Source organism: Sphaerodactylus townsendi, linkage group LG04 (genome assembly GCF_021028975.2).
Source record: "Sphaerodactylus townsendi isolate TG3544 linkage group LG04, MPM_Stown_v2.3, whole genome shotgun sequence".
NCBI classification, from domain to species: domain Eukaryota; kingdom Metazoa; phylum Chordata; class Lepidosauria; order Squamata; family Sphaerodactylidae; genus Sphaerodactylus; species Sphaerodactylus townsendi.
Genome location: NC_059428.1, coordinates 65,122,488 through 65,148,217, shown reverse-complemented (window position 1 = coordinate 65,148,217; position 25,730 = coordinate 65,122,488). Strand labels below are relative to the sequence as shown.

The 25,730-nt window shown below is 39.8% G+C and overlaps 3 protein-coding genes across 4 annotated transcripts in view; 2 read left to right on the top strand and 1 right to left on the bottom strand.

The window, feature by feature from the left end:
- Positions 1-6,881, top strand: part of URB1 (URB1 ribosome biogenesis homolog) — a 70,063-nt gene extending 63,182 nt beyond the window's left edge. For both annotated transcript variants that reach the window (XM_048493897.1, XM_048493896.1), the window contains exons 36-39: positions 1,636-1,827; positions 2,739-2,980; positions 4,182-4,769; positions 5,988-6,881. In XM_048493897.1, the coding sequence (XP_048349854.1) occupies positions 1,636-1,827; positions 2,739-2,980; positions 4,182-4,769; positions 5,988-6,205 (1,240 nt within the window). In that variant the 3' untranslated portion in view covers positions 6,206-6,881. The remainder of the gene's footprint in view (positions 1-1,635; positions 1,828-2,738; positions 2,981-4,181; positions 4,770-5,987) is intronic.
- LOC125431179 (melanocortin 2 receptor accessory protein) lies at positions 6,151-9,809 on the bottom strand. Its single transcript, XM_048493898.1, has 3 exons — positions 9,541-9,809; positions 8,513-8,612; positions 6,151-7,947 (listed from the first exon to the last, which is right to left on the bottom strand). Exons 1-3 carry the CDS (start codon positions 9,722-9,724, stop codon positions 7,818-7,820), a joined length of 414 nt encoding a protein of 137 aa, XP_048349855.1. The 5' UTR covers positions 9,725-9,809; the 3' UTR covers positions 6,151-7,817.
- A 1,316-nt stretch (positions 9,810-11,125) lies between these two features.
- MIS18A (MIS18 kinetochore protein A) lies at positions 11,126-17,573 on the top strand. The gene is made up of 5 exons (XM_048492500.1): positions 11,126-11,350; positions 13,012-13,078; positions 14,698-14,820; positions 16,294-16,387; positions 16,849-17,573. Exons 1-5 carry the CDS (start codon positions 11,155-11,157, stop codon positions 16,927-16,929), a joined length of 561 nt encoding a protein of 186 aa, XP_048348457.1. The 5' UTR covers positions 11,126-11,154; the 3' UTR covers positions 16,930-17,573.
- The last annotated feature ends 8,157 nt before the right edge of the window (positions 17,574-25,730 follow it).

The window sequence follows — 25,730 nt, the reverse complement described above, 5'->3', positions numbered from 1 at the left end:
CACCCAGTGAAGTGGAGCAGAGAAACCCATTTTCCTGCGTTCTCTAGATGTGTAATGTTGCCATAGTGTTGTGATAGCAGATCTGAGATCTCAAGTAGGGGAAAAGGGGAATCATTTGATAGGTGAAGTATCTTGGTAAACCAAGGTTGCCTAGGATGTTAGGAGTGATCAAGATTCAGTTGGTACATTCCTTATTTTCCTTATAAAATTAGAGATGAGGAAAAAATATATAGAGAACTGGCACCCTATCCAGTACTGGAGGAGAGCATCACCCAGGGAACAATGTGCAAAGCCTGCTCTGGTACAGAATTTTTGGCATTCAGAGTTTCTTGGAAAGAGTAAGAGCCCTGGTGCTGGGTCGATCCCAATGGTGCTGGAACATGGTCCTGGATGCCACACCAGCATCTCAGGGCCCTGCTGCTAGCATAGTGGGGGAAGGCTGGTGGTGTGGTCAGGGGAGAAGTCAACCTTCATCGGCTCCCTCCTGGCCTTTGTCAGTGTTAAAATGGTGGGCTGCAGATCACATTTAAGCCACCTTTTTGGGTGGTGTAGATCCACTGCGGCCATTGAGGCTTCTCAGCAGCGTAGAGACTTTTTCAATTTGCAAGCGTCTCCATTCTGTTGGGAAGCCTTTATGGGAGTAGTGGGGCAAGGCCATAGCCTGCTGCCTCCTGTTTGGATGGGGCTGGCTGAAAGCCACCTCTGGAGTATCCCCATGATTGAAGTGGCACATATTTTTCACGGCCCATTCATGGGCTGTCTTTCCCTTGTAACAGTTGGGATGTTTTGTGTAGGCAGGTGCATGAGGGTGGATTGTTGTAAGTAGCCAGGATATCTCAAATGTCATGATTGTGCACTCTTGTAAACTCCGTTACTACAAATTTAATGTTTAATTTTCTGCTGTGACTTTCCTACCTGGTTGTTCTTTTGTTGACAGGATTTGTAGAGAAGTGACTGTATAACTTTGTCCTCTTAGAACATTCTCACCTGGGGACAAACAATGTTTCCAAAATATAGCCTGTTACTACTAAAGATTCACTTTCAAAACAACCTAAGAAATCTATGTATTTTGCCATTCAGGAAACTTTATACCTCAAGCCCACTTAATGTATCAGGGTAAAAGGAGCCCATAAAAATATGTCCTGGAGAATATTTACCTCACTATGGAGAGAGATGCTCTTGGGGTAAAGAAATACCATGAGATACAAGCATGTTAGATTAATTTTGGAGTTTTCATTTACAATTCATGTTTTAGTTTTAGGTTCATATTTTAGTTTTAAAATACCTGAGATATTACAATATTGTTTTGTAAAGGGACCATACTGGTGTGTGTTGTTCTGTGTGCAAAAGGAAAGTTGTGGGTGAATGCAAAATAAATATCTTGCCTCATATTAAAGTCTGTTTTCAAGCTCTGGATGATTTAGTACTGTGAAAAAATGATGATTTCTGCCAGCAAGAAATGTTTGGTTTTGAGGGAATTATTCTACCCTAAGATATATTGGAATTTGACTTGAAACAGAAATATGCACCAAATACAATATGTGTAAATTTCTTTTACAGAGTGGTTAGGGAATTAGCCTCTCCCACACAATATTTATATGTATTCATGTGTGTTTTCTAATTTATATTTTTCAGGTTTTTAGAAAACAAGATGTTAAACTATGTAGTCTCCTTAGTTCATACCCTGTGGGTTACAAATTTAGGAGACAAGCATAAGTTACTCCAAACTTCTTGTGGAAAGAAACTACTAGAGAGTCAGAAGTTTCTTCCTCTCCAAATTGTCAGTGAATTTCTACATGTATTAATACAGCTGTTGAAACACATCCGGCAAGTATCATTGTTTTAATTGTGTCATGTAGCTGTGTTAATGCTAGCATGAAATGTATACAATCCTTGATCAACTTACCTTTTGCTCATAATTGTGAATGATAACGAACCACCATCCTTGTTTATTTAGAACATTTTCGTCCTAAGTAACATGCAAAGTTCTAAGTGTCCCACTGACACTAGTATTATAGTATTAACTATTTTTTATGCAGCAGGAGCCTGATTTCATGCTTTTTCTGAGCAATAACTGAAGAGAATTCTGTGATAGGCACTTTCTATCAACTGAAAGGGCCCACAAAGCCCCTTATGATTATGTGGAACTTGGTTTATTTTGAACTGTAAGTCTTTCCCTCAGTTACAGAGATCTTAGGATAGTAAGTGTAAAGGCTTTGGGTTTACTGCCATGAGGTAAATTTTGTGGTGAGCAAGAAGAATGTAGAGATAATTGACGCAGGGTTGTATGTAAATAACAAAGGTTTATTTATTTACAGATTGTTTATAAAGAACAGATAAGCAGCAAATGTCGCCAGATAGGCAATGGAGAAACTGGCTGAGGCACATAAATTTAAGCTAGTCAGAGTGTGGTTTGAATTCTCTGGAATGCTTGCAGGTACAATTGGGCTTGACTAGCCATTAGGTTGGATCTTCTCACACATACAGGATTCAACTTCATAGGTCTGACTAAACTGTTCAAAGTATGCTTATCATGAAAGACAGCCCTAACAGTCGTCCACTCTATCCTCTCAGGTGTGAAATTTACCACCATGGTGCTGCCCAATAACTAAAAGTGTGTATATTAAAAACAATCAAATGAAGTTTAAAGTTTTAGCTGCAGTTTTAGTTGAAATTGTTTTTAGAGTAATGTTGGATCATATAATTTTAAAAAATTATTTCTACATTCTACCAAATAGGGCCAACTTGAATTTTGCCCAGCTGATTGAGTTTTTCAGCATGTTTAGTTCCATATTAGAATACCGTGCCATGGTAATTGAGGCCTTCAAAGAAATGGGCAGATTCACTGTGAATGAGCATGTGCTGTCCAACAAAGACATTCTGTTGCTCTTGCACAAGTGGAGCACAATTAGCAAAGATGTGAAACTTCAAGATGATCTCCAAACAATTGCTCAACTGTACCAAACCAAAGAATTGCTTAGTAAGTTGAAAATATATTATTGGTCTGTAGTTTTTTAAACTGAATTTTGATTATATGAAGTACTTCTGAGTCATATTATAATATAAGAAGAGCTCTTCTGAATCACACCAGTGGTCAGAGGTGTAGCTTTAAAAAATAGTGTCTGGGATTTGATCCAGGTGCCATGCTCCCCACCCCAGCTGTGACTGGCCTCTGCTGAACTCCCCCTCACCACCCCTGCAAAAAAAAAACCCTTTTGGTGCTAATTTTTCTTAGCTCATCCACTGTTGGTATCCCCACAGCTTTACATTCCTAACTTTCCTCCATGAGCCTGTTGAGGCCAGCAAGACACTGGGGCTGGGGACACAGCCAAGGAGGGCACAAGGCCAGGTAGAAAAGGCACAATTTAAGAAGAACTTGGAGAAAGCCTAACTTGGTTTTAGAGAGTAGGAACCCAGCATACAAGCCATCTCATTTCTAAACTCACTTTTTTATACAAGCCTCTTTTGAGAGAAAAAGGGAAGAGGAGTTGTTGAATTGTTGCTCTTGGTTTAAAACATTTGCCTCAGACTGAAGATAAAGATTTTTGGCTAGTGGTACATGATATAGAAACCGTGAAGTTCAAGTGATGTGAAGACAGTTGTTTTCCAGAAGAGCTATAGGATCTTTGTCTGAGATAGAATGTTCAGTGATTCAGTTAGGAGTGATAAGATTTTATGGAATACTTTTCAGATTTCTGTAATCCTAGTCTTATTATATTGTTAGCTGTCTCATTTTGCTGATTGCATCAGCATATACTGTCTAATCTTCCTCAGATGAATAAGTGAGAAAGGAGGACTATAAATAAATAAGGTTGAATTTCTTAGCCCAATACATCATAGTTGGTAAGAATAAACCACTGGGAATTTCCCTTCTGTAACACAGTACTATTCAGTTCATTAGCCTACTCTCACCACCAATTTTTATAAATAGATACAGACAGTGGTGGGATTCAAATAATTTGACAACCGATTTCGGTGGTGGGATTCAAATAATTTAACAACTGGTTGTTTACAAGCACCATTTTAACAACCGGTTCTGCCGAAGTGGTGCGAACCTGCTGAATCCCACCACTGAATACAGAGCTTATTCCCATTCTTTTCAAAACCCAATATATTTAATTGCTTCATTATCTAAAAAGATATGTGTATGTACATTAAAAAATTTCTTTCTTCCACTGCAGAAAATATTAAAGGAAAAAACCAAGGGCAAGGTTATTTTCAAACATCATCACAGTTTGTTCAGAAGAGGAATGAGACTGAAACTGACCCAGGCCCAGCTTCCCAGGACAACCCTACTGATTTAGAGAAATGCATAATTCCTCTTAGATTGGTCCTAATGCACTGGCAGCCTGTGTTTCCAGATATTTCAACAAATAATTCAAGAGAACACAATGGATATGACAATCCTAGTCTTACAATCAAGATTGTTTACCTAGTATTCAGATGGTTGGTGAAGTCTCTAGTTGACAGCAGCTCCTGCAAGCAAAATATACTTTTGACTTTCAAGTGGTTTAAAAGTTACGTTTTGCCAAATACCACTGCGGTACAAGAGATAGTTTCGGATGGAGTTCTGAAAAGCAGTATATTTAAGCTTTACCGCAGCCTCCATGATGCCAGTGAAGAGACTTCAGACCTGAATGACCTCTCCCTACTTAATACTATCATGCTTCATCTAATGGATTCTCAAGGCCTGATGGAAAATGAATATCTTGGGACACTGAAAAGGTTCTGCCTATCTGCAATGGAAGAAAATGACACAAAGAAAAAAGGTAATGTTTTCAGCAAAAGCTCAGATACGAATATAACGGAGGCCGTTTCCGCACAGCCATGCTCGGGGGTGCGTCGGCATATACAACACCGACGCACCCCCCGGGACCGTTCACACAAATGGTCCCAGTAGGGGCAGGGAAGACAGCGCAGCGCTGCGCCGTTGCCTGAATAACGTACCTTTCCTGCGACCTTCCGCTGCGTTACCCAGGCCAGGGGACACGCCCCCCTGCGCTGCGCGACAGCTCTGGAGTCGCAGGGCAGGGTGGTGTGTCCCCAGGCCTGGGCGACACGCCGGAAGTTCGCAGGGAAGGTAAGTCGTTTGGGAGGGGGGGGGATGGTGCCTTCCAGCCGCTGTTTCCAGAAAACCTCGCTCGGGGAGCGAGGTTGGGAAACCGGCTTTGCGCTGCAGGGGGGGAGCGATGGCGCTGCTGCGATGCAGCTGTGCCCCCCATGCGAACAGCTCTCTAGGGATGGTGTTTATGCCTCCCCTAGGGTGCTGTTATTGGCCCGTGCGGAAAGGGCTAGACTGTCTGCTCTATAAAACATTTGGGTAATTGCTGTTCACTTATAATATAGAATTAACTAATTATATATAACAGGACCCCATTATTTTTAACTCTTTGGCCAATAACAAAAATGTTGGGAGGTTTCACAAAGAGTTAAAGATTCCAAGCCAGGAGTTTTTCTATGACGAATGCAGCAGCAGTTTCTAAATTGATGATCCCAGCAGACACAAACTGTCTTGGGCTCTTCTGAATTACTTCCTACTCCAGTGAAATGAAGGAAAGATAGGATTGGCTCTTTGCTTTGGGGGAGAAGCTAATGGGTATCATGACAAATACTTTAGAAAGTGTCATGGTACCCAAGTTGAGTGCCACTAATATAGAACATTGTCATCTAATAATACTAAGATTTGATTTACAAAATTAAATAAAACTGTATTACCTGGCTATTTTTCAGGGCAAAGGGTTCATACTAATAAAGTTTATGCCACTGATGTTAATTTTTCTCTGCATTAATACTTTCTCACTATCTTGAGCACCTCTTAAAGTGGTAGGGGGGCCCTGTGATGAAATACCACATTTTCAGTATCGTGAAAGATAATACAATCCATTCCATTTTAAAATATGCCAAGCAAAAGAAGATAAATAGGACTTTTAACAGCTTGCTTCAATAGAACTCTACTGACTGATGACTCTCCTTTTCTTATTTTCTAGCTTCAGGTATATTCCTCACTTCTTTGTATATTGGAGATATTTGGCTGGGAGCACAGCAACCAGATATGTTTAGAACTCATGTTAAATTGATTTGTGGAGCAGACGGTGGAGGACAAAATGGTGACATTTACAAAATGAGAGAACCCGAAGAAGCTATCGTTTCTCTTTGCAAATACTTTTATTCGTATTTAATTGTTCAGAATACCTGGAAGTCTTAAACATCTGAAAACACTTGTAATGGTTTCTAAGCTATCTACATACAATCTATGGAATTTTTTAACATACCTGTACAAAGTGTTAGCTTTTAACAACTTTAGAACCATGCCATATATTGAATAATGCTGAATTTTGAGAAAATATTTTCTAATACATTTTTCATACAGTATCAAACTAAAATGTTAAGGCTGTTTTACATATTACTACTGTTAAGCAAAAGCCCTCTTAAAGCTTGAAAGGTTAATTGTGACTATATCTGTTCTAAAACCAAAATCAAAGGGGCAAGGACTAATAAAGTATTGGCATATAGCACCCAAGAACTTTAAAATTATATTTAAATTGCCTTTATGTTAGTAAAAATATTTCCATTTACTTGAAGAGTTGTTTAGTATGAGAATATATGACCATAAAGTTCTCATTCTTGCTATTTTGCAAATTAAGGGGCAGGGATTTCTTACACGTTCTGATTATTTCAGTAGAGTTTAGACTGAAAGCTCCCAGAGGATTATGCCAATAGGATGTTATTACAGGGGTCTATTATTTCTTCAGTGTGGGAACAGAGAGCAGTGTACAGACAGAAGAAAGTACTTAATGACATTAATAATGTTATATTGATTTTGTATGTGTGGGTGTGTGTATATATAATATGCTTTTTAAATAAAATATGGCAAAACACAATGCTTCAACCAGTTTCCCTTTGATATGACAGCATTCAGAAATAGACCTGTATAGGTGACATTGTACTACTATTTTAATGTTGCTTTAATGACAGAATGTTAGCCTGTTACATCCAAAGACTGTGTTGTTGGGAAAAAAAGCAATCAAAACCAAAGAAATATACGTATTTATGTGTAAAATAGTATCAGCTTCTGTTCACTAGTAATTAATGGACAAAGTCTTGAATTACCTCAGCTGGATGGCTCATTTGGCTACTGAAACTAGGACATTCTTCAGTAAAGCTAGGAATTTGGGGGAGGGGGGTGTTGCAGTGGGAAGAGAGATCAGCAAAAGTACCCTTCTGCAAATGGATACAAGATTAATAAAACAAGTAAATAAAATCAACCAGTTTCTATAAATGTGTATACTTTGTTGAAAAAATTCTGTTAGGCTCCTTTTCTGAAACTACAATTTTAAAAAACTCTCAGGAATATGAAAATACAACCTAGAAAGGTCTTTTTAAAACGGACCATTATGCTAAGCAAACAGTAGTAGACCAATTCTTGCAGTCAAAGAAGGTGGCAAGTAACTTAACTATGAGTGCTGCAGGACTAGGTGGTATGTAACTGTTTGCCCTTGGTAACAAACGGCAATATAACAAAATAAAAAGGGTATAACAAATAAAAAGCTGGCACAATCTACACAATGACATTAATGATTGATTGCAACATTTACTGTGATTAAAAAAAGACTATGAATATTTGACTGTTCAACTGACAAGTTGATCAAAATTGGCTAAGGAAAATGATGGAGGGGTTTGCCTAAGCCCCTATAGTATCCCATATGGTGAAAAATACATCTAGATGGAGAATTCCTAAATCGTTCCTCACCGCCCCCCATATCTTTGCCAATTTCTCCCAAGACACCAGTCTGTGCCATTCTATTTCCGTTCATGACTTAATCTTGAACCTTTGTTTCTTCCACTTGGTTTTCTGCAAGGTTTGGTTCAGCACGGTTAGTAACCACATCTTGAGGATGTTTATTTTTTGAATAATTCCATGGAAACTGTTTGTGTGGTCTTCCATTCCTGTGAATAACAATTTGCTAAGTGTGTTTAAATAGTCCCATAAACTGTTACTTATTATGAATTCCCCAAGAAAAAGCAATGATGGCTAACAACTCGCCCACAAGAGAGCTCATCTACCACAAACACACTTTCCCTGTGCACCTGTAAGACAGCATGTTCTAAAAAGAAGTATCAGATAAGCACAAACTATGCCTTGAAAATCACACTCATACAGAGAAATTCTCTACTTATGTAGATAAATTTGTGCTGTATCCAAGAATAGTCAGAAAACCATGGGATGGGATGTCACATGGCCAGACCAACAAAAAGGTGAAATAGTTGGATTTTCAGAGGAATAGTGTGCAAGACAGATTACACAAGGCAAACATGATAAACTGCAAACATCTAAATTGCAGCCAAGTGTAATGGGAAATCATTTGAAGTACAATACTCAGTTTTAGTGGTAATATAGGAAGAGCATTTGCTCCTAAATGGTTCAAGTTAGACAGTATGACTCATCAGTCTTTCCTAGGTACTTACAGACTCTGGCTTTCTCTCATATACTGTACTAAAGCATCTTACTTACTTCATTGGTGCATAACCGGTCTGAGAGATGTAGAACAAAATAAAGAAGAGAAATGCTACAAAGGCAGCAAGTCCAATCCAAAAGGCTATGACAATTGAATCTGTTGAAAAAAAAAGACAGTACTTAATATATCTGGTTGTTCCGGGAGCATTTAAAATGCTTTTAAACAACTAAGTACCATACACTTACAGCACCTACTTCCCATTTTGTACATGAACACTGAACTACAGTAGAATATAACTGAGAAGACAAGGCTTTTGGCAAATTTACCCTTTCCAAAAATGAGATGGCTTCATTGTGGTATTTCACAGTTCTTGGGATTGTCTTAAGCACTGAGTCATTAGTCCGTGAAGCTATCCCTTTTTTCTCTTAATAAACAAATATTTATGTAACAATGGCATCTTTTAAAACCAGAACTGAATACTAACATAACACTTTAGTATAGCATTTACAATAAGTGGTCAATATTATCAGTTAAAATGTAATATCTACACAAGAGAAAAACTTTCATTTAGTACAATTACAACTCATAACACTTTCAATTTAAGATTTCAAAACTAGTTATAAGAAATGCAATAACAGATTCAGAAACATGGAAAATATTTACTGTGCATTAATAAAAGCTATGATATTGACTCTGTATCCCAAAACCCAGTGTAGAAAAACAATCTTGCTAGACTGAATGACCAGAGAAAAGATTGTAGCAGAAGTACAGGGAGGGAAGTGCTATGCTTTGTAGAGTTTCTTCGAAAACAATGAGCTTAGACAGGAGAAAATGTATAAGAATGCCCAGACAATCCAGCATCAGTTGTAACAACAGTATTCCTCAAACTATAATTACTGAAAGTCTCCTGAAAGGAAAACTGGGATCTAGCCTAATCACAAATACTGGTAGAATAATGAACTCTGGGTTCACAGCCCTACTGTATGATCGGTTCCCTGTATTTATAAACTTATATATGAAGTGGCTACTTTTACCTCTCTTTTTCTAACTTTTCGTCTCTGAATAAGCATGAAATAATACTTACATCTGTGTGCCTTCAGTTTTGTTGCGTCAACTGAGGGTAAGTCTAGATAGCCCACATAATATTCGTAAGACCAAATATAATCTTGCGGATTTGTTCTGTTAGCCATTTCAATAGTGCATCTCAGCCAGTTTAGAACTATAACCCTAACATATACTTTGATTAAACTGTTCTTGGTTGTTGCCATAAATGGATTGTGTAAAGTTGTAGATTGTTTCTTTCATCTAACGATCCTCAAGGGCAGCCTAGACACCAGACACCATTCAGCACCGTTGAAGGTCAGCCATGATGACAGCTGATTGGTGCCAAAATGACACATGTGGTTATCTTTTGCATATGTACTAGCTATATGTCTTCTACAAAACAACATATGAGACTTAAGAAATCTACTTAGCCAAAATATGAAACAAAATCTTTGCAATAAGTAACCAAAAACCCAACCAGGTGTGTTGTAGTGATTAAAGAGGTAGATTAGGTCTAGGGGAGACCCAAGTTCAGCTCCCTGCTCATTATGAAACTCAGTGGGTGACCTTGGGCGAATTATGCTCTTAGCACACTGCAGTTGTAAGGATAAAATGAATTACACTACCTTGGGCTTCTTCAAATAAAAGCAAGATGAAGTATAATAAGTGCTTAAGAGAACGGACAAAACTTTTGAAGGAGTTTCAGTAGTCTGAAAGCCCTGAAAAACAGTATGTATGAATGCATACAAATGCATGTATATACAGTGAATTCCCTTTTGCCTTTGAACATTTCCGACTAACTACATGCACACAAGCTCAGGTCCCAGCTGCTGGGGCAGTTTGTCTACTCTACATGTACATTTCTTCTGCTATGCTGACCACATGCAGGCACAGGACAAAGCTACCAGGTGCTATCCCTCAGACAAGAACTTTTAATTCCGTTTAAAGAAATACTGCCCACATCCGCTCTAAGAAGCTAAGGAAAGAACAAGATAAATTATATTAATTGGAATGTAGCTAAAATCATTCTGCAGTTTCCACCGTTTGCATGCTTACAGGGTTTTTTTTTTTAAAGAAAGTATATGTGCAAGGGTTTGTGGTATACTGAGACATCCACCCTAAGCAAGAATCCTACTCAAGGAAAGTGCTCAAATTGCACCGCATTGTAAATTTAACTACAGCCTTTTCAAATATCGCTTCAGCAGTGTGATCCTATGCAGAATTGCTCAAAAGCAACTTCCACTGAACTTACTCCCTAAGCATCCCTAAAGGGCGGCCTTAACGCCAACAGCACACAGCAGCCATGTAGCTCATTCAGCACTAAAGAGGCTCATTTTGCACATCATATTTATAATGAGTTGCAATCGTTATAAATCATCTCGTTTTCCATTTATCAAAAGGGAAAACGAATTCATTTATAACGATTGCAACTCGTTATAAATATGTTTTGCGAAATGAGCCCCATGTGAATCCAAGGAAAAACTGGCAGCCGAAGGCGCAAATCAACCCTCACGCCTTGGGAGTCTCCTCTGCCTTTCTACTGGGAAGAAAATAGAGATGGCTTCCATTTTGAGTCCTAGAGCGGGATCGTCTGACGTTTTTTCCGGTTCTGACGCTGGGGAGGGGCAGCAGGGCGCGGGTAGTTTGAAACAGAATGGCTGCTATTTCGGCGGAGGAGGCTTCGTTGTTTCTGGGCCTCTCTCCTGGGAGTCTCGAAAACGGAAGCCAAGGCGGCCCTGGGCCGGAGGAGCTGCCCGTGGTGTTCCTGTGCGGCGGGTGCAAACGGCCAGTGGGAGACACGCTCAGCTGGGAGGCCAGCGACAAGGACACCTCCTGCGTCCTCCTGAAGAGTGAGCCCCCTGCCCAAGAAGCCCGCCCGCCCGCCTGCTCCTCCTTCCTCTCTCTCTCTCTCTCTCAGAGCTCCTTCTCCTTTCTTTTCACCCTCCTCTTTTCAATTTGAAAAGCAGCCAATGGTGTCTATGGGCTGCTGTGGCTTCCCGGGTGGAGTTATTCTCTTTTCTTGGCGTTAGTAGTTTGACTTCACTAAAAGTAAGCCTCCCTGAGCCTGGAGGATGGAGAGCTATGAAGGAAACCTTTTGGCCTTTTTATGCAAATGAACCTGCTTGACTTGTGTAAAGTGGTTCCTCAAGTGAAAATATAGTGGTGGCCAAATGTGCTTGTTGGCTGCTACTAAATGGTGTGCAAAATGTGTTGTTGAGATTTGTATTTTTCAGTCTGCATCAACCTGCATTCAGTCTGGATACAAATACAGTTACCACAGTGCAAATGAATAAGGTTTGCTATTGTCTATACCTAAGCATCCTTTGTTGTCGGTACCAGTTTGTAGAACAGGTGTTCAAAAAATACTACATTTCTATCATTTTGCAGCATATGTAAAATAGAATTCTGGAGAAGAGCATTTTTTATGGAGGGCTATAGTAAAATTGATTTGTTCAGGAATATACTTTTATACAAGGACAGAACCTGCAGTTTGTACCACCATTTATTGTATGTGTACTTTTGTTCTTACTGTGTTGCATTTCTCTTCTGAAATCCAGTTTTTGCAGTTTTCATGCAATCGGTGTATATGTAAAGCCTAACAGAGAGTCATCTAGGATGATCCTCTGTTAAGTTATCCAGCTGATTTCCCCAGATATGCATCCAAAGTATCTGTTCATATAACTCCCCATATAGCAATATTCATATAACAACAAATGTTGTTAGCTTTTGGTGTTAGATTCTTCAAAATTGAATTCCAAGCCTCACTGTTAATTTTTAAAACTTTTCATTTTTCTTTAACAATGAAAAACAATGAAATCTATAAATATCAATTCCCTGCTCTCCCCATCCCACAAAAGGTTGCCAACAATCTGGAGAAAAGAATGTTATTGTCTCTTTAACAGAGGCTTGGTGGGTATTATTAGGTGATGTTATTTACCACCATGCCATAAAAACCTTCAGCTGCCTATTTCTCTGTTATAAACATGCTCTGTTATAAAGATAGTACATGTTTTCCTCCAGGCTGTTGACAACATCTGCTCCTACTCCATTTTGTTGCCTTGTTCATATCTCTTGGAAACTGACAAGTGTGATAATGACAATATAAACTATTGTATTATATTTATTTTGTTTCTGATTAGGAATTTGTATGTTAGTGTCATCTTGCCACAGTTGATGCAAGTTAAAGATAACTTCATAATTTTTAGAGAATATGCCCTTGTACTGTTTCTCAACTGTAGTATGAGATATCCAGTTGGATTAAAGGAATGTGTTGCCTGCTGTGAAACTGTTAGGATACCTACAGTGGATGAGCTGATACAAATGAGCACAAATAATTTGCTGGTCTTTCTGTATCAAAATGGTGCCTTCTGTTTTGTGTTGGTAGTTTGATAGCAACATTAGGCTGTGCATGTTATAACCTTTATATGTTTCACTTTGATGGTACGTCTAGCAGTTCATCAAAACAATGATTTTGCTGTCCTTCAATTGTAACCCTCCTCCTCAATTTCAGGTGTTACACTCAATGTTTCAGTGGACAAAGAGCAAAGGCTTTCAAGCCAGGCAGGTGAATACGGCTGGTAAGGAATATCATCTTATGTAAATTAGATGTTTGAGGAAACTGTCTTTTTAGAGCAAACCTTTATTTTGAATTAAAAAAACTCATGCTGGCTAACAAATATCTTGTTATTTAGATGAAAGAGAAGTAGTAGTCACTGTTACAGATTTTGAAATTTTAAGATGGGGTAGGAGAACATGTGTATATAATATTAAAAGTTTTATTAACAGTCTATTTTCTCTAATTAAGCAATGAACTTAGCTCTCAAATACCTACCAGGTATGTCTTACTTTGGATGTTACTTGTGTCTTTAGATGTTACATCTCGTCAGGGAATTTTATTTGTATTTGTTTCTAGCATTCCTTCAAATGTTAGTCAAGTTCATGTTAGAGTTGAACGTTTTGTACTTGGAAGTATGGTCAAAGGACTAAAATGTTTAAGTGGAATATTTTGGAGTGTAAAAAGTCTAAACTGGTCAAAAAAGCTTTTGGTGAGTGAGATCTTGTCCCTTCTGCATGTTGAGAGAAGAGTGCAAAAGTGCTCTGTTATAAATCATATTGTGACCCTCTTCCCACATAGTGCCCACTGGCCTTATGTGTTATAAAATACCCAGCTATTGCTGGTAAATAAGCCCCCCTCCCTCTGGGCCATAACACACCTTCTGTGTCATGCTACTATTCAGCCCTCTGGGACTGCCCCCACCCTCGGCAAGTCTTGCTGTCAGTATAGCCTGAGACCTGGGTAGTTACTGGATAATGAGGATGATAAATCCACTGAGCATTTATAGTACACTTCAATATATACAAAGACACACACTGTTCGGTAATCCTTTCAACCATCACATACGGTATTGCTTAAATGATGGGGAGTCTGAAAAAGAGTCGCTTGGCAAAAGCTACTTAATTTACGGCTGCAGCAAAATTGGAAGGGGACCTGAATTAATAATTCAGTCTCTTATCTACTGTTCCAGTTCACTATGGATTCTTGTAAATGAGTAGGCTTTGGCTTATCAACAACAACTTAGTTGCAAAAATGTTAAGAGCTAATTAGTAAGCTGTTAAACATTTGTTAACTAAGTTGGAGTACCGAATTAGGTTTAAGGTTCTGGTACTTACCTTCAAAGTCCTAAATGGTCCAAGGCCATAATTTCTGCAAGACCGCCTTTCCTACTCCGCCCCTTGAAGAAAGTTGCACTCGGCTAATAACCTGTAGGGGGACCATAGCCCAAAGACTGTCCTCAACCAGGGCTGGGATGTTTTTGGCCCCAGCCCAGTGGAATGCTGTGTCAGCTGCGGGATCTGGCACAATTTTGTAGGACCTGTAAGACAGCTGTCCCACCAGGCCTATGGTTAAGGCAGCAATGGTATTCCATCTAGCGAACCTCCCCTTGCCTCTCCCCTCCCTCTATTTTTGTTCTGTTTTTCTTTCTAACACTGCTAGGAATGAGGAATATAGGAGATTTGTTTTAACAGGTCAAATATACACCATGTAGAAGGAACTATTTAGATTGTTACAGGTTTTTTTACAGCACGCGACTGTTTTGGTTTTATTATTATTTTATGTTGGGAGCCGTCCTGAGCCCACCAGCAAAAGGACAACCTATTAATATAATTAATTAATTAAAACTATTTTGCTTTACAGCTTGTTTGAAACCTTATTCTGCTCCGGGTGCAAAATGACACTTGGAAGCATCTACAGATGCACCCCAAGACATCTTGATTATAAAAGAGATTTATTTTGTTTAAATGTTGATACTCTTGAGAGGTAAGAGAAATATTAACTGGATAATTTTTACTGGTGATCTAAATATTCTGAATACTGAACAGTTGTCCCCAAACTTGAGTTTCTTTTATACAAGGAATTTGATGGGAAAACACTGGGTTTTTTGCATTTTCAAGACATTTAATTCCAATGCATGGTTATCCACATTATGTCCAAACTGGCACTTATTCCCATTGACATAGTGGCAGTTAGCAACAGAATTGCCCTGATTACTACTCTGTTAAGATTATCAGAGTCCTGCAGGAACAGACCTGTGGTCCATCTAGTCCTGCATCCTGTCTCACAAAATGGTCAACCTGTTTCTCTGGAGGTCCAACTATAGAGTGTAGAAACCAAGGCCTTTTCCTGATGTTGCTTCCTGGCACTGGCATTCATATGTAGACTGCCTCTGAACATGGAGGTTCCCTTTATTCACCATGGCTATTAGCCACTGATAAACCTATCCTCGATGAACCTATCTGGCTTATCCCTTTTTAAAGGTGTCTGCTTGTGGCCATCACTACATCCTCTGGCAGAGTGATTTTAAAATTACTCACTGTGTAAAGAAGTATTGCCATCGGTCCATCCCAAATCTACTGCCCATAAGCTTCATTGGATGCCCTTGAGTTCTGATATTTTGGGAGGGGGGAAAAAGTTCTCTTTGTCAATTCTCTCTACTTTGTCCCTAATTTTGTGAACCCCTTTACAAACCCTCAACCAGTGAGCCTAATAATTCTGGTTTTGCTTACAGTTTCTACTAAATTGCCTGAGACTGATGGTAGGCTAACTGGCATGTAATTTCCTGATTCCCCTTTAGACCCCTTTGATAAAATCAGTGTAACATTTGCTTCTCTCCAGTCTTTTGGTACAGGTGCTGAATCTAGTGATGTTACACATATGGGGTAGTAGATCAACAATCTCAGTTTCCTAAGACCTCTTGGGCATATATATACCATCAGAACGTGGAAACTTGCTGGTTTTTAATTTCCTTAATAGGTCTAGAATAGGGGTCGGCAACCTTTACCACCCAAAGAGCCATGTGGACCCGTTTTCCACGGCCCCGAAGATCTACTGAGCCGGAGAAGCGGCTTCGCATGGAGCCGCCTCCGGTTTGGCCCCTCCACTCACCTTTCCTTCCAGTGCTGGGAGAGAAACCCCCTCTGGGCAGGGAAACCCGCCTGCTTGGTGGGGCAGAGGAGAGATGGCGGCTGTGGCCTGCCCGGTGCCGCTGCCTCTCGTGCTGCAGGAAGCAGCGGTGCCAGGCAGGGAAACCTCCTCTGCCCGACAGAGCAGGCAGCCGCCTGCTTGGTGGGACAAAGGGGGGATGGCGGCTGCGGGGATGGCAGAGGGGGGATGGTGGCTGCTCTGGAGGGACACGCTCACACTACCTTCTGGCCTCCAGGGGGCTTTTGGGGGGCTTTCAGCTCTTGTTAAGTAGTAGCCATCTCACTACTTATAAACTGTTCATTTTTCAAGTTACACTTTAGGATCTGCAGAGCAAAAAACTGACATTAACGAGGAACTTCTCACTCTTGAGAGTCGAGCTGATTTAGAAGAGTCATTGGAGAGGGTAAGATGATGATGATTCTGTGTTCATATGCTGCTATTTTTCAAACTGGAAATATTAAATTTGTTCCCTCTTAAAATGTCTTTTATTTGTCCATAAGTGAGGTCCTCCTTTGAGTAAAAAGATGGATGTATATTTTTGTTTCTCTATGCATGCTTATGTTCAAGACAAATAATGACTTTATTAGAAGGGGTACTGCAAATATGCTAAGTCCTAGCATGTGACTACTGAGCACTGTAGCTGGTGCTTTCAGCCTTTGACAATATTATTCATGCTGTAGGCATGAATGAGGAACTTGGGACTCTTGTTTTGTAATGACCTGTATCTTTTGATCATACTAATAACATCTTGAAGGGATAGGAAATCAGAAACAGGCGTATGACCTTGTAGTTTATTCATGAATTCCTAGAACTGGGAACTACATCTTACAAATGAAGTAATTTTTAATTTTTTTTGCTTAACAGGCAGAGACAATATTGAAAGCATTGGAGCAACGATTATCAGTAGTTGAATCAAGTTTTGCATCTCTACATAATATGGGTTGAAAATTATAAATATTGTTCATCTATTTTTGTACACACTTGCTATTATGGACTCTCGGAAACTAGTTGAGTATTACAAGACATTTTTTTTCTAAAATCATAAAACTCCTTTCCTGAAGAAACAAAATGCAGGGCTGGGAACAGTTTGATGAACTTAGAGAATTCGTTGGGGAATCTTGTTTTGTATTTTAAGGTTTTCTAAATGTTAGCGAATACAAATCATATCGATACTCACACAACTCTTTCTTTACATTATGTTTCATTAGCCTGTCTTGAACTTGATTCAATCATCTGTTTGAATTTGTGTTAATCTTCTTAGCTTATATCACAAGAGTTGGAAGAATAAGATTTAAATCTTCTAAGAAACTCAACCTGTAGGTTGATAAGACATTCTAAATACAATAAATCTTCTTAGTATTTTGGCCATGTTAAATATTTTAAAAAATAAAAACTAGATCTTTAGCTGAGTTATGTGAATGTGTTGTGTATCAGTTATTGTAGTGGCTTGTATCTTATTATGTGTCATTTTGAAGGCAAGATACTTGATGTCACTGTACTGATGAATTGAAATGGTAATTCTGCAGTTGAACTGGAAGTTGAAATGTAAAAATGTTTATATAGTAAATCATTGCCTTTATTCTCAAACACCTCCGAATCAGAATTAAAATGTCTTTTATGTGTCTTTTATGTTTCAAATAGCCAGGGTGATATTAGTCATCACAGATTTCTCTTTATGATGTAGCATATTCAATTCATTTCTAATTAAGGCACACCATTCTATTTGATCGTTATTTTCTTTTTAAAATGAAAATAATAGCCACTATTTATTAGCAAAAAAGTTTCAAAGAGATACTTACAAATAGTTGTTTTAAGCTATAATGCAGGTAGAGGTTCAAACAAACATTCATGATCCTCTGAAGATTCCAGTCACAGATGCAGGCGAAATGTCAGGAGAAAATGCTACTAGAACACAGCCATACAGCCCGGAAACCACACAACACCCCAAACATTATTTTCTTTCTTGGCTATTTTGGTCAGATATATTTTTGGGTAACTTAAGTAATATTGACTTTGCAGCCACTGGGAGGGGGGTAATTAAAATGGAACAAGTTTTTCAAAGCCACTGTACTTGTTCTTCATCTTTGTTGCCTAATGGGCCAGAAACCAAAATGTCTGTTTCATAATACTTGATGGGATGCTAACATATCTTCACGTATTAGGATAGTTTCTGCAGATCTATGTGATAGTGTTAATCCCTCAATTAGTGCCTCCACTGGAGAATTGTCGGTGAAAAACTGGTCAATTTTAGTCTGTTCACTAGACTTCTGGCATGGAGAGTGTGGGGATGAAAGGTACCGTTTCCTCCCGTTCTTCATTTTAGATAGCAGCCGTAAAACAATCAGACAATGAGTAAAATATTTGCACAGGAGCAATTAATTACACTAAGCTAAAACAGACGCTTAAGACGCCAAAGGCTGGTAAAAAAAATAATGCTAAGGAAGTAGCTAAAAGGCTTAAGAGCAAACTTCAAAGAAGGTTTCCATTTAAACTTTAGAAGTTCATTAAAATATATAATATAAAAAACAGAACCTTAACAGCTGAGTGTTAAAAAACCTAAAAAACTGAAGAGTAGAAGTCTCTCAAGGCTTTTGGCTACGAGAATAGAGGGGAAATTGAGCGTCTCCACACCAGCTGGTCAGGGAATGAGGGAATGAGCCAGCAAAAAAGCCCTCCAAACACTCTGGTTGAGCCAAGAAAATAAAAAATAAAGATAAAATAAAACCAGCAGTTCAACCACACCTGATGATAGGGAAGCTCCAGGCTTCAGAAGTACACAATTTGTTTTAAAAACAAAAGGGAAACAGACTCACTAGTCAGCATTGCTATTATTAAAGTATTGTGGATTTTAGCCTGGTTTTAAAATATCAACTCAGAGGGTTCTTTAATATAGTCTCTCTCAACAAAATTGCAGTAGAAAGCTCTAAATTAAAAGAAAGTGCTAAATACTAAGAGATAAAACTACAAAGGGTAGGAGAAATTTAAAACTTATCTTTAAAAGGTGGAGGAGCTCAACGAAGAGCGACCGCTCGGCACCAACCCCCGGAGCAATATATGTAGTTTCTGCAGATTAATTTTTTGCCTTCCAGTGTATGTGTATGGTGTGTTGGATGTGACATGTCGTTTCACAAAGGTAAGTGGTGAATAATAATGTCAAATCCAGTATAATCAACATCAAATACAGCTAATGAAGCATTATTGAATCAAATCTCACATTTTGAACTACCTGTACGCTAGTCACACAAATAAATAGGTTAGATGCTAGCTAGTAAATATTTTAAGTGCTCTAGAGTTTTAGGTATCTATCGTCACTCAAGAAGTGTTTGGAGGGCAAGAGAGATCATACAAAATGGCTGGGATTCTTGGTAAACATGCATCCACGGGCAGCGTCCTCGGTGGCTTTCTGTCTTACAGCAAGTGATAGGATGGGGAGAAACCCCTGAGGATCATCATAGAAAGCTCCACTGTTAGAGGTATGGAACATTCAGATCCAAAACTTTGTTGTCTTGTCTTAAAGAGATATTTTTGTGCACTGAGGAATACTGATTGGATCTAGACTAACAGGTCCTCCCAAAGGAGAGGCAAATCCGCCATGCAGCAGATTTGCCCTCCCTGGCAGTAGGATGCGATGTCAGCATCCCTGTGCTCCCGTCGGCATAGTAGGGGTAGTTTGAGGGCATGGTTGGGGGAGGAGCTGATGCTAGTAGGCTCCCTCCTGGTCATTGCCCATGTTGCATTGATGGCCCAGACTTAGGACTTACTTGGCTCCTTCCTGCTCCCCTCCTATGCCTGTATATCCCAGCCGGCCAACCATTCCTGGTACCTAGTGCCAGCAAGGCAGCATGTACATCCTGTTCTCCTGGGAGGCTTCAGCCTGGCGGCAGCAGCCCACCTGTCGGGCTGGATGTTTTGAAGTATTTTTTTCTAATTATCTCTCAGGATACCAAAGCAAGCAAAGGAGATACTTCTTTAAGTCCTGGTACGAATTGTGGTTCAAATAAACCTTTCTGTGATGGACAGGGTGAGCTGTGGGGTTATGATTCACAAGCATCCACTGTGCCTTAGAGTAGACATTATGTTTCATACACTTCGTCTAGTAGAGAGTCTGTATAAAGTACACAATCATGTAGATCATCTAATGTTTCAACAGTGGTGGGAAGCAGTGGCTTCCTTTAGATCACTGAGCAATCCCTTTTTAAAGTAGTAATCTACAATAGTGGCCAGAACAGTAATTTGGGGACAATAAATTCCATTTGGCTGTGTGATCCATACATAGTTGCTCTAGTCCAGTGGTTCTCAACCTTCCTGATACCACAACCCTTTAATACAGTTCCACATGTTGTGGTGACCCCCAACCCTAACATTTACCCATTTTACAGATGGAGAACACTGATGCAGAGACTCCACAGGTTGAGAACTGCTCTAGTCTAAGCTTACACTGGAACGATTCTTCCCGGGATTATACTGTTAATCATGGCTTTGTTATCTAGCAAGGTTCTTGGAGAGAGTTTCCTTAACACAATTTGTTCTTATTACTCAATTATATGGCATTTTATTACCAACAATGATTTACAAATGGTATTTTGTTCGCTTAACAACAGTCCTTGAAGGCAGGCTATAGCTCAGGGGTCTGCAACCTGCGGCTCTTCAGATGTTCATGGACTACAAATTCCATCAGCCCCTGCCAGCATGGCCAATTGGCCATGCTGGCGAGAAGGACTGGTAATTAGTCCATGAACATCTGGAAAAACGCAGGTTGCAGAACCTACTATAAATATTTCATCGCAGTTGATTGTTGAGGATTGATTGCATTTTGTGGTTAGAATTACCAAGAACTTTGTATCGTTTAACAGAGGTGGGATCCAACCAGTTCTCACCACTTCTCTAGAAGTGGTTACTAATTTTTTCTGAGTGCCAAGAAGGGGTTACTAAAGCAACCTCCCTGCCCAATAGGGACTGGAGGTGCGTGTGTGCGGCGCTGCCACTGTTTGAATCCCACCACCATCGGAACCTGTTATTAAAAATTTTGGATCCCACCACTGCATATACACCACTGCATATACATTAAAAGTGAGATATTTATATATGTCCATTTTGATTGAACTGTATGTGATCTTTCATATTCCATGTGTGATGTGATAGCTGGGCCAGGTTCATCAAAGCCCAAGTTTTAATTCACGCTTGTCAATAAAGAGCTGAAAATTCTGTGAGAGTAAATTTCCTTCCCAGGCCAACTGCCACACACCCCCAGTAGAACCACAAACTAATATGGCAAGTCCAATAGAACTAATATTAAACCAGATAATCCCAGCAAAACATGTTCAAGCTGATGGGCAGTTTTGCAAGGCCAGAAGAACCAATGTGTAACAGAGAAGCCCAGCAGAATCCAGGACTAATGTGCAGTGCAAGTCCAACAGAACCAATGTCCAATGTCAAACCAGAGAATCCTGGCAGGCTGTAAAAGCAGCAACAAAAGCAATCCACAGAAGACAATCCCAACATTCTTAAGTACCATGGGCTACTTGCTAGCCCAACAGAACCAAAGGTCTCATGACTGGGTACACAGAAGCCCAGTAGAACCAAAACTGGGTAACTGAACACTGACAAGTTCACCTTTTGGAAGACCAACTGGTCAAATGTCTGGGGGAGCAGGTCTGAGTGATGTGAGATGACAGTGTCACCCACATGAGAGAAAACACACTCTCTACGCACATCGGACAGCAAGAGAGGAGCCCATGGGCCATGGCTGAGAGGTCCAGCCAGACTGTCTTTTTCATGGCCCAAGAGCTTAGTGGTCTGCAACTCAGGGATCAGCAAAGTTCTTCATTGTGGCCACCATATCCTGTCTCATGCGCCTCTTACTCATGGGGGGTGGGGGGTGTCAAGTGCCTGCCCAATGAGTTTCATATCCCACGTTATCTTGGTGGTTGCCACAGGGGGAGGATGCTGCTTAACAAGGGAGTAGGAGATAAGCAGCAGTGGAGCTGCTTTTGTTCCATCCCCCACCCCAATTTCTGTTTGAACCAATCTGTCCATTTTGGCCTGCATGAGGTTAGTGTGCCAGGAGAGGTCATTGCTTCAGTGGATGATCTGTTCAGCCCGTTCAACAACCCTGCCCTTTGTGCACAGATCATACACTCATCAATATGTATGCTTTCTGCTGCTGAATGGCTGAAGGCGAGACTTGCTGGCTTCTTGCAGATTTTGCACCAGTGCAAGCACTACTGGATGCAAGTCTGCATTTCCTGCACCTGACTCCCAGATTGATGTATATTCAGTACTGTAGCATACATAATTTAGCCTTGAACAGTTTTGATGTGGTATTTTTATTTTTTTCACCAATTAAGGCAGGTTACACATTCAAATTTTGGTTTAGAAATTGAACATAGATACCTTTAATGTTTGAATTCTGTATAGCGGCGCGAGTGCGCGCACACACACACACGCACTCTTTTACCTTGAATGAACATTGCCAGAAAAGGTGCAGGATAGAAATAAAATAAATTTAAACAAAATAAATGTATAATAATGGGATGTTTCTAGGGGGCCCTTTCACCCCAGTAACCAGCAGATGTTAAAAGACTGCTTTATGGTTTTCCCCACAAACTCAGGCTAACTTCATGTGACTGCTTCCAGGTATAACACAACCTTTACTGTCATCCTGAAGAGAGAAATATCTTGAAGGTGCCAGTATATTTGAATCATGTATCATAATGTACTTGGAAAGCTAAATTTTGACGCTCACTGGAATATGATGATGAAACAGTGAGCATTTAGCCCCTTCCTCAAAATCGACTTCTTTTTTGGGGTGGGGGGGGTGGGTGGGAAGAAATGACCTTATTGTGTCTGATCCAGGAGCAGAGAATATTAGCTTTTCCTTTACGAGAATGTTCATGTGGTCCATAATATACAGGTGTGATATTTGAGCATGGCTGTATTTGTTTTTAGTTCTACCACAAGGTGGTGTATTCTGCTACCTGTTTTCCTTTGCCTTCATGTTGTATTTCTTCATTGTCTAAAGCTACATATTTAGCCTATTTTTAAACTATGAGGATTAGCTCAAATTTTCAGGAAAATACAAACTGAGAACAGTGAGGGGATTTTATTGTTTCTTTTTGCTTAGAATACTCCAAATCTCAGCTTGAAAGGCTTTATGAGAAATTCCCTTCTAGTTTAGTAAAGCCAGTTAATGTTTTTCATCAATAGATTGTTGAATTTTTCATGATTTGGATTCATGCTATATTCTTATTTTAATTCTTTGCTAATGCTATGCTGAATTATTCATTGATTGCTAGAGTCACTATTTACTCCAGTGCAAAACTAGATTTTTCCCAGTTGTGTCATAAAAATAAAGGGGTGGTTATTTGCATACAAGTTACCATTATGCCCAATAAAGAAATAATGGTATAACTTTTTAAGGGGAGGTTGTCATACATTCAGTGTTGATTTCTTCTGAGTAAATAAGATACTGTGCCCTTCTGTGTCTCGGGTGCAGCTACAGTACTGATTACATGCATACAAAATGTAATATTTTTATTATAATATTTGTATCCCATCTTTTTCCCTGGCCCAAGGTAGTTATGCGGTAGGCCTGAAGAGAAGATAGTTCCTTTTCCCATAGAGTTGCCAACTCTAGATTGGGAAATAGTTGGAGATTTTGGGGTAGCTGGAGGGGTTTGGATGGGGAGGGACTTCTGTAGGTTATAATGACATAGAGTTTACCCTTCAAGGCAGCCATTTTTCACAGGGGAACTGATCTTTGAAGGCTAGAGATCAGTTGTAAATCTGGGAGATTTTGGAAGTTGGAGGTAAATTTGGGAGATTTTGGAGGTCCACTTGGAGGTTGGCTACCCTAATTATAAAGACTTAGTAACATATACTTATCTGTCTCCTAATGCTTGTGTCCAGCTCTATTGGACTATATGTAGAAAGATCACATACTTCAGTGATCTTCCATACCTGCCCGTTAAAAAACCTATAGGTAAAAAATTGGATGTCAAGGGAAGGATCCTCACAGACTATGCCTAGAAACTTTTTTGTATGTAGGAGTTTTCAATCATGTGACATACACCCTGCCCAACAGTGAAGCTGTGCAATCCTGAAATAATCCTGCACATGGCTAAATCTAAGCCATTTAAGTTTATGCTCAATTTTTTTAAAAAATAAATGTTAATCTTTAAGATGCCACAAGACCTTCTGATTATTTTTGTTGCAACAAGCAACACAGCTACCTCTCCAGAATCCTGAAGTAGTTTGCTATCTTGAGCTGTTAGTGATTACCCAGCAATCTGGACTTTCCTGGTAGGGCTTGTGTAACCCCTAGATAGGAATGGAATGAGCCAAGAAAAGGTGAAACCTCTGGAAGCAGAAGGGGTCAAAATGTGTGGGAAGTGGAAGAGGGAAGCATGGCTGTCCTGCTGGAAGCTTGAATTTTAATTATAGGTTCTTAATACCTTGTTTAAGGTAACTATGATGAGTGTATAGAAACCAGTAAGGGAGGGAGCCTTTTATTCTGAGTTGCAAATTTTAGAACATTTCTTAAGGGCTGTGTTTGTTTCGAGGGGTGTTCTCTTGGGACCATCATCTTCAAAGTCTGTGCACAGAGTGTTCAGCTGGAGACTTCCTGGGCCATCCACAAGAGGAAAGAAATGGATGTTAGAGTTGACTAGCTGTAAAAAGGCGGAAAGTTAATTGCTAACCTTTAAAAGATCATGGTTCTGTTATGTTAATAAGTCCTACATTGCTACCTGATACACTGTTAAATGAAAAATAAAAATAAAAATGTTTTACAATCTTTGAATTATTGCAAGATTAATTCCAAGTTCTGCCCCACAGAACCCACAAGCTGAGGTTACACTCGCAGTTTCTAACCGTATGGATTTCTCTGCAGCGATTTTTTACCTGCATGGGACCGCTGAAATAGACATGTCCTTTGCTCACTCACAAGGGGTTCGTCATTCACTTCATTGGGAGTGGGAGCACATACAAGCGAGTGGGGAGGTCTGCTTGGAAAGGATTTCTGTGTTCATTACAGCACAGATATAGCCCTGGATCAATTTATTTTATTTTGATTTGATTTAATATCCCGCCTTGCATGGCCTGGGCTGAGCTCAGGGCAGCTAACATACATTGTTAAAATAATTCCGAGGTTAAAACACATCCTAAAATAAAATGCCAAATTCCAATCACAAGCCACTAAACCCCCTGATGGCAATTTAAATAATTTGTATTGTCTGTATAAACCCAGTTTCACCCAATCCTATAGATAGATCTTAGTTTGGCAGCAGAGGAGTGTCAACGCCAACAGATTTCAACAGGCTATAATAACTGGTGAATGATTTGGTTTTACAAGCCCTGGGGAATTGGGGAATCTTCCACAGGGCTCTAATGCAGTGGTTCTCAACCTTCCTAATGCCGCAACCCTTTAATACAGTTCCTCATGTTGTGGCGACCCCCAACCATAGAGGAGCGGTGTCTTGGTTCCTAACACCATCAGAAATATGTGTTTTCCAATGGTCTTAGGCAACCCCTGTGAAAGGGTCGTTCGACCCCCAAAGGTTGAGAACCGCTGCTCTAATGTCTGCTGGCAATGCATTCCACCAAGTGGGAGCCAGGACTGTAAAGGCTCTGGTGGAAGCCAGCCGTACATCTGTGGGGCCAGGGATCATCAGCGTGGAGTCTACCATATTATGCCCTGCTGAGATCTCTCCTCAAACTCTGCCTTTCCTATGGCTCCACCCACAGAT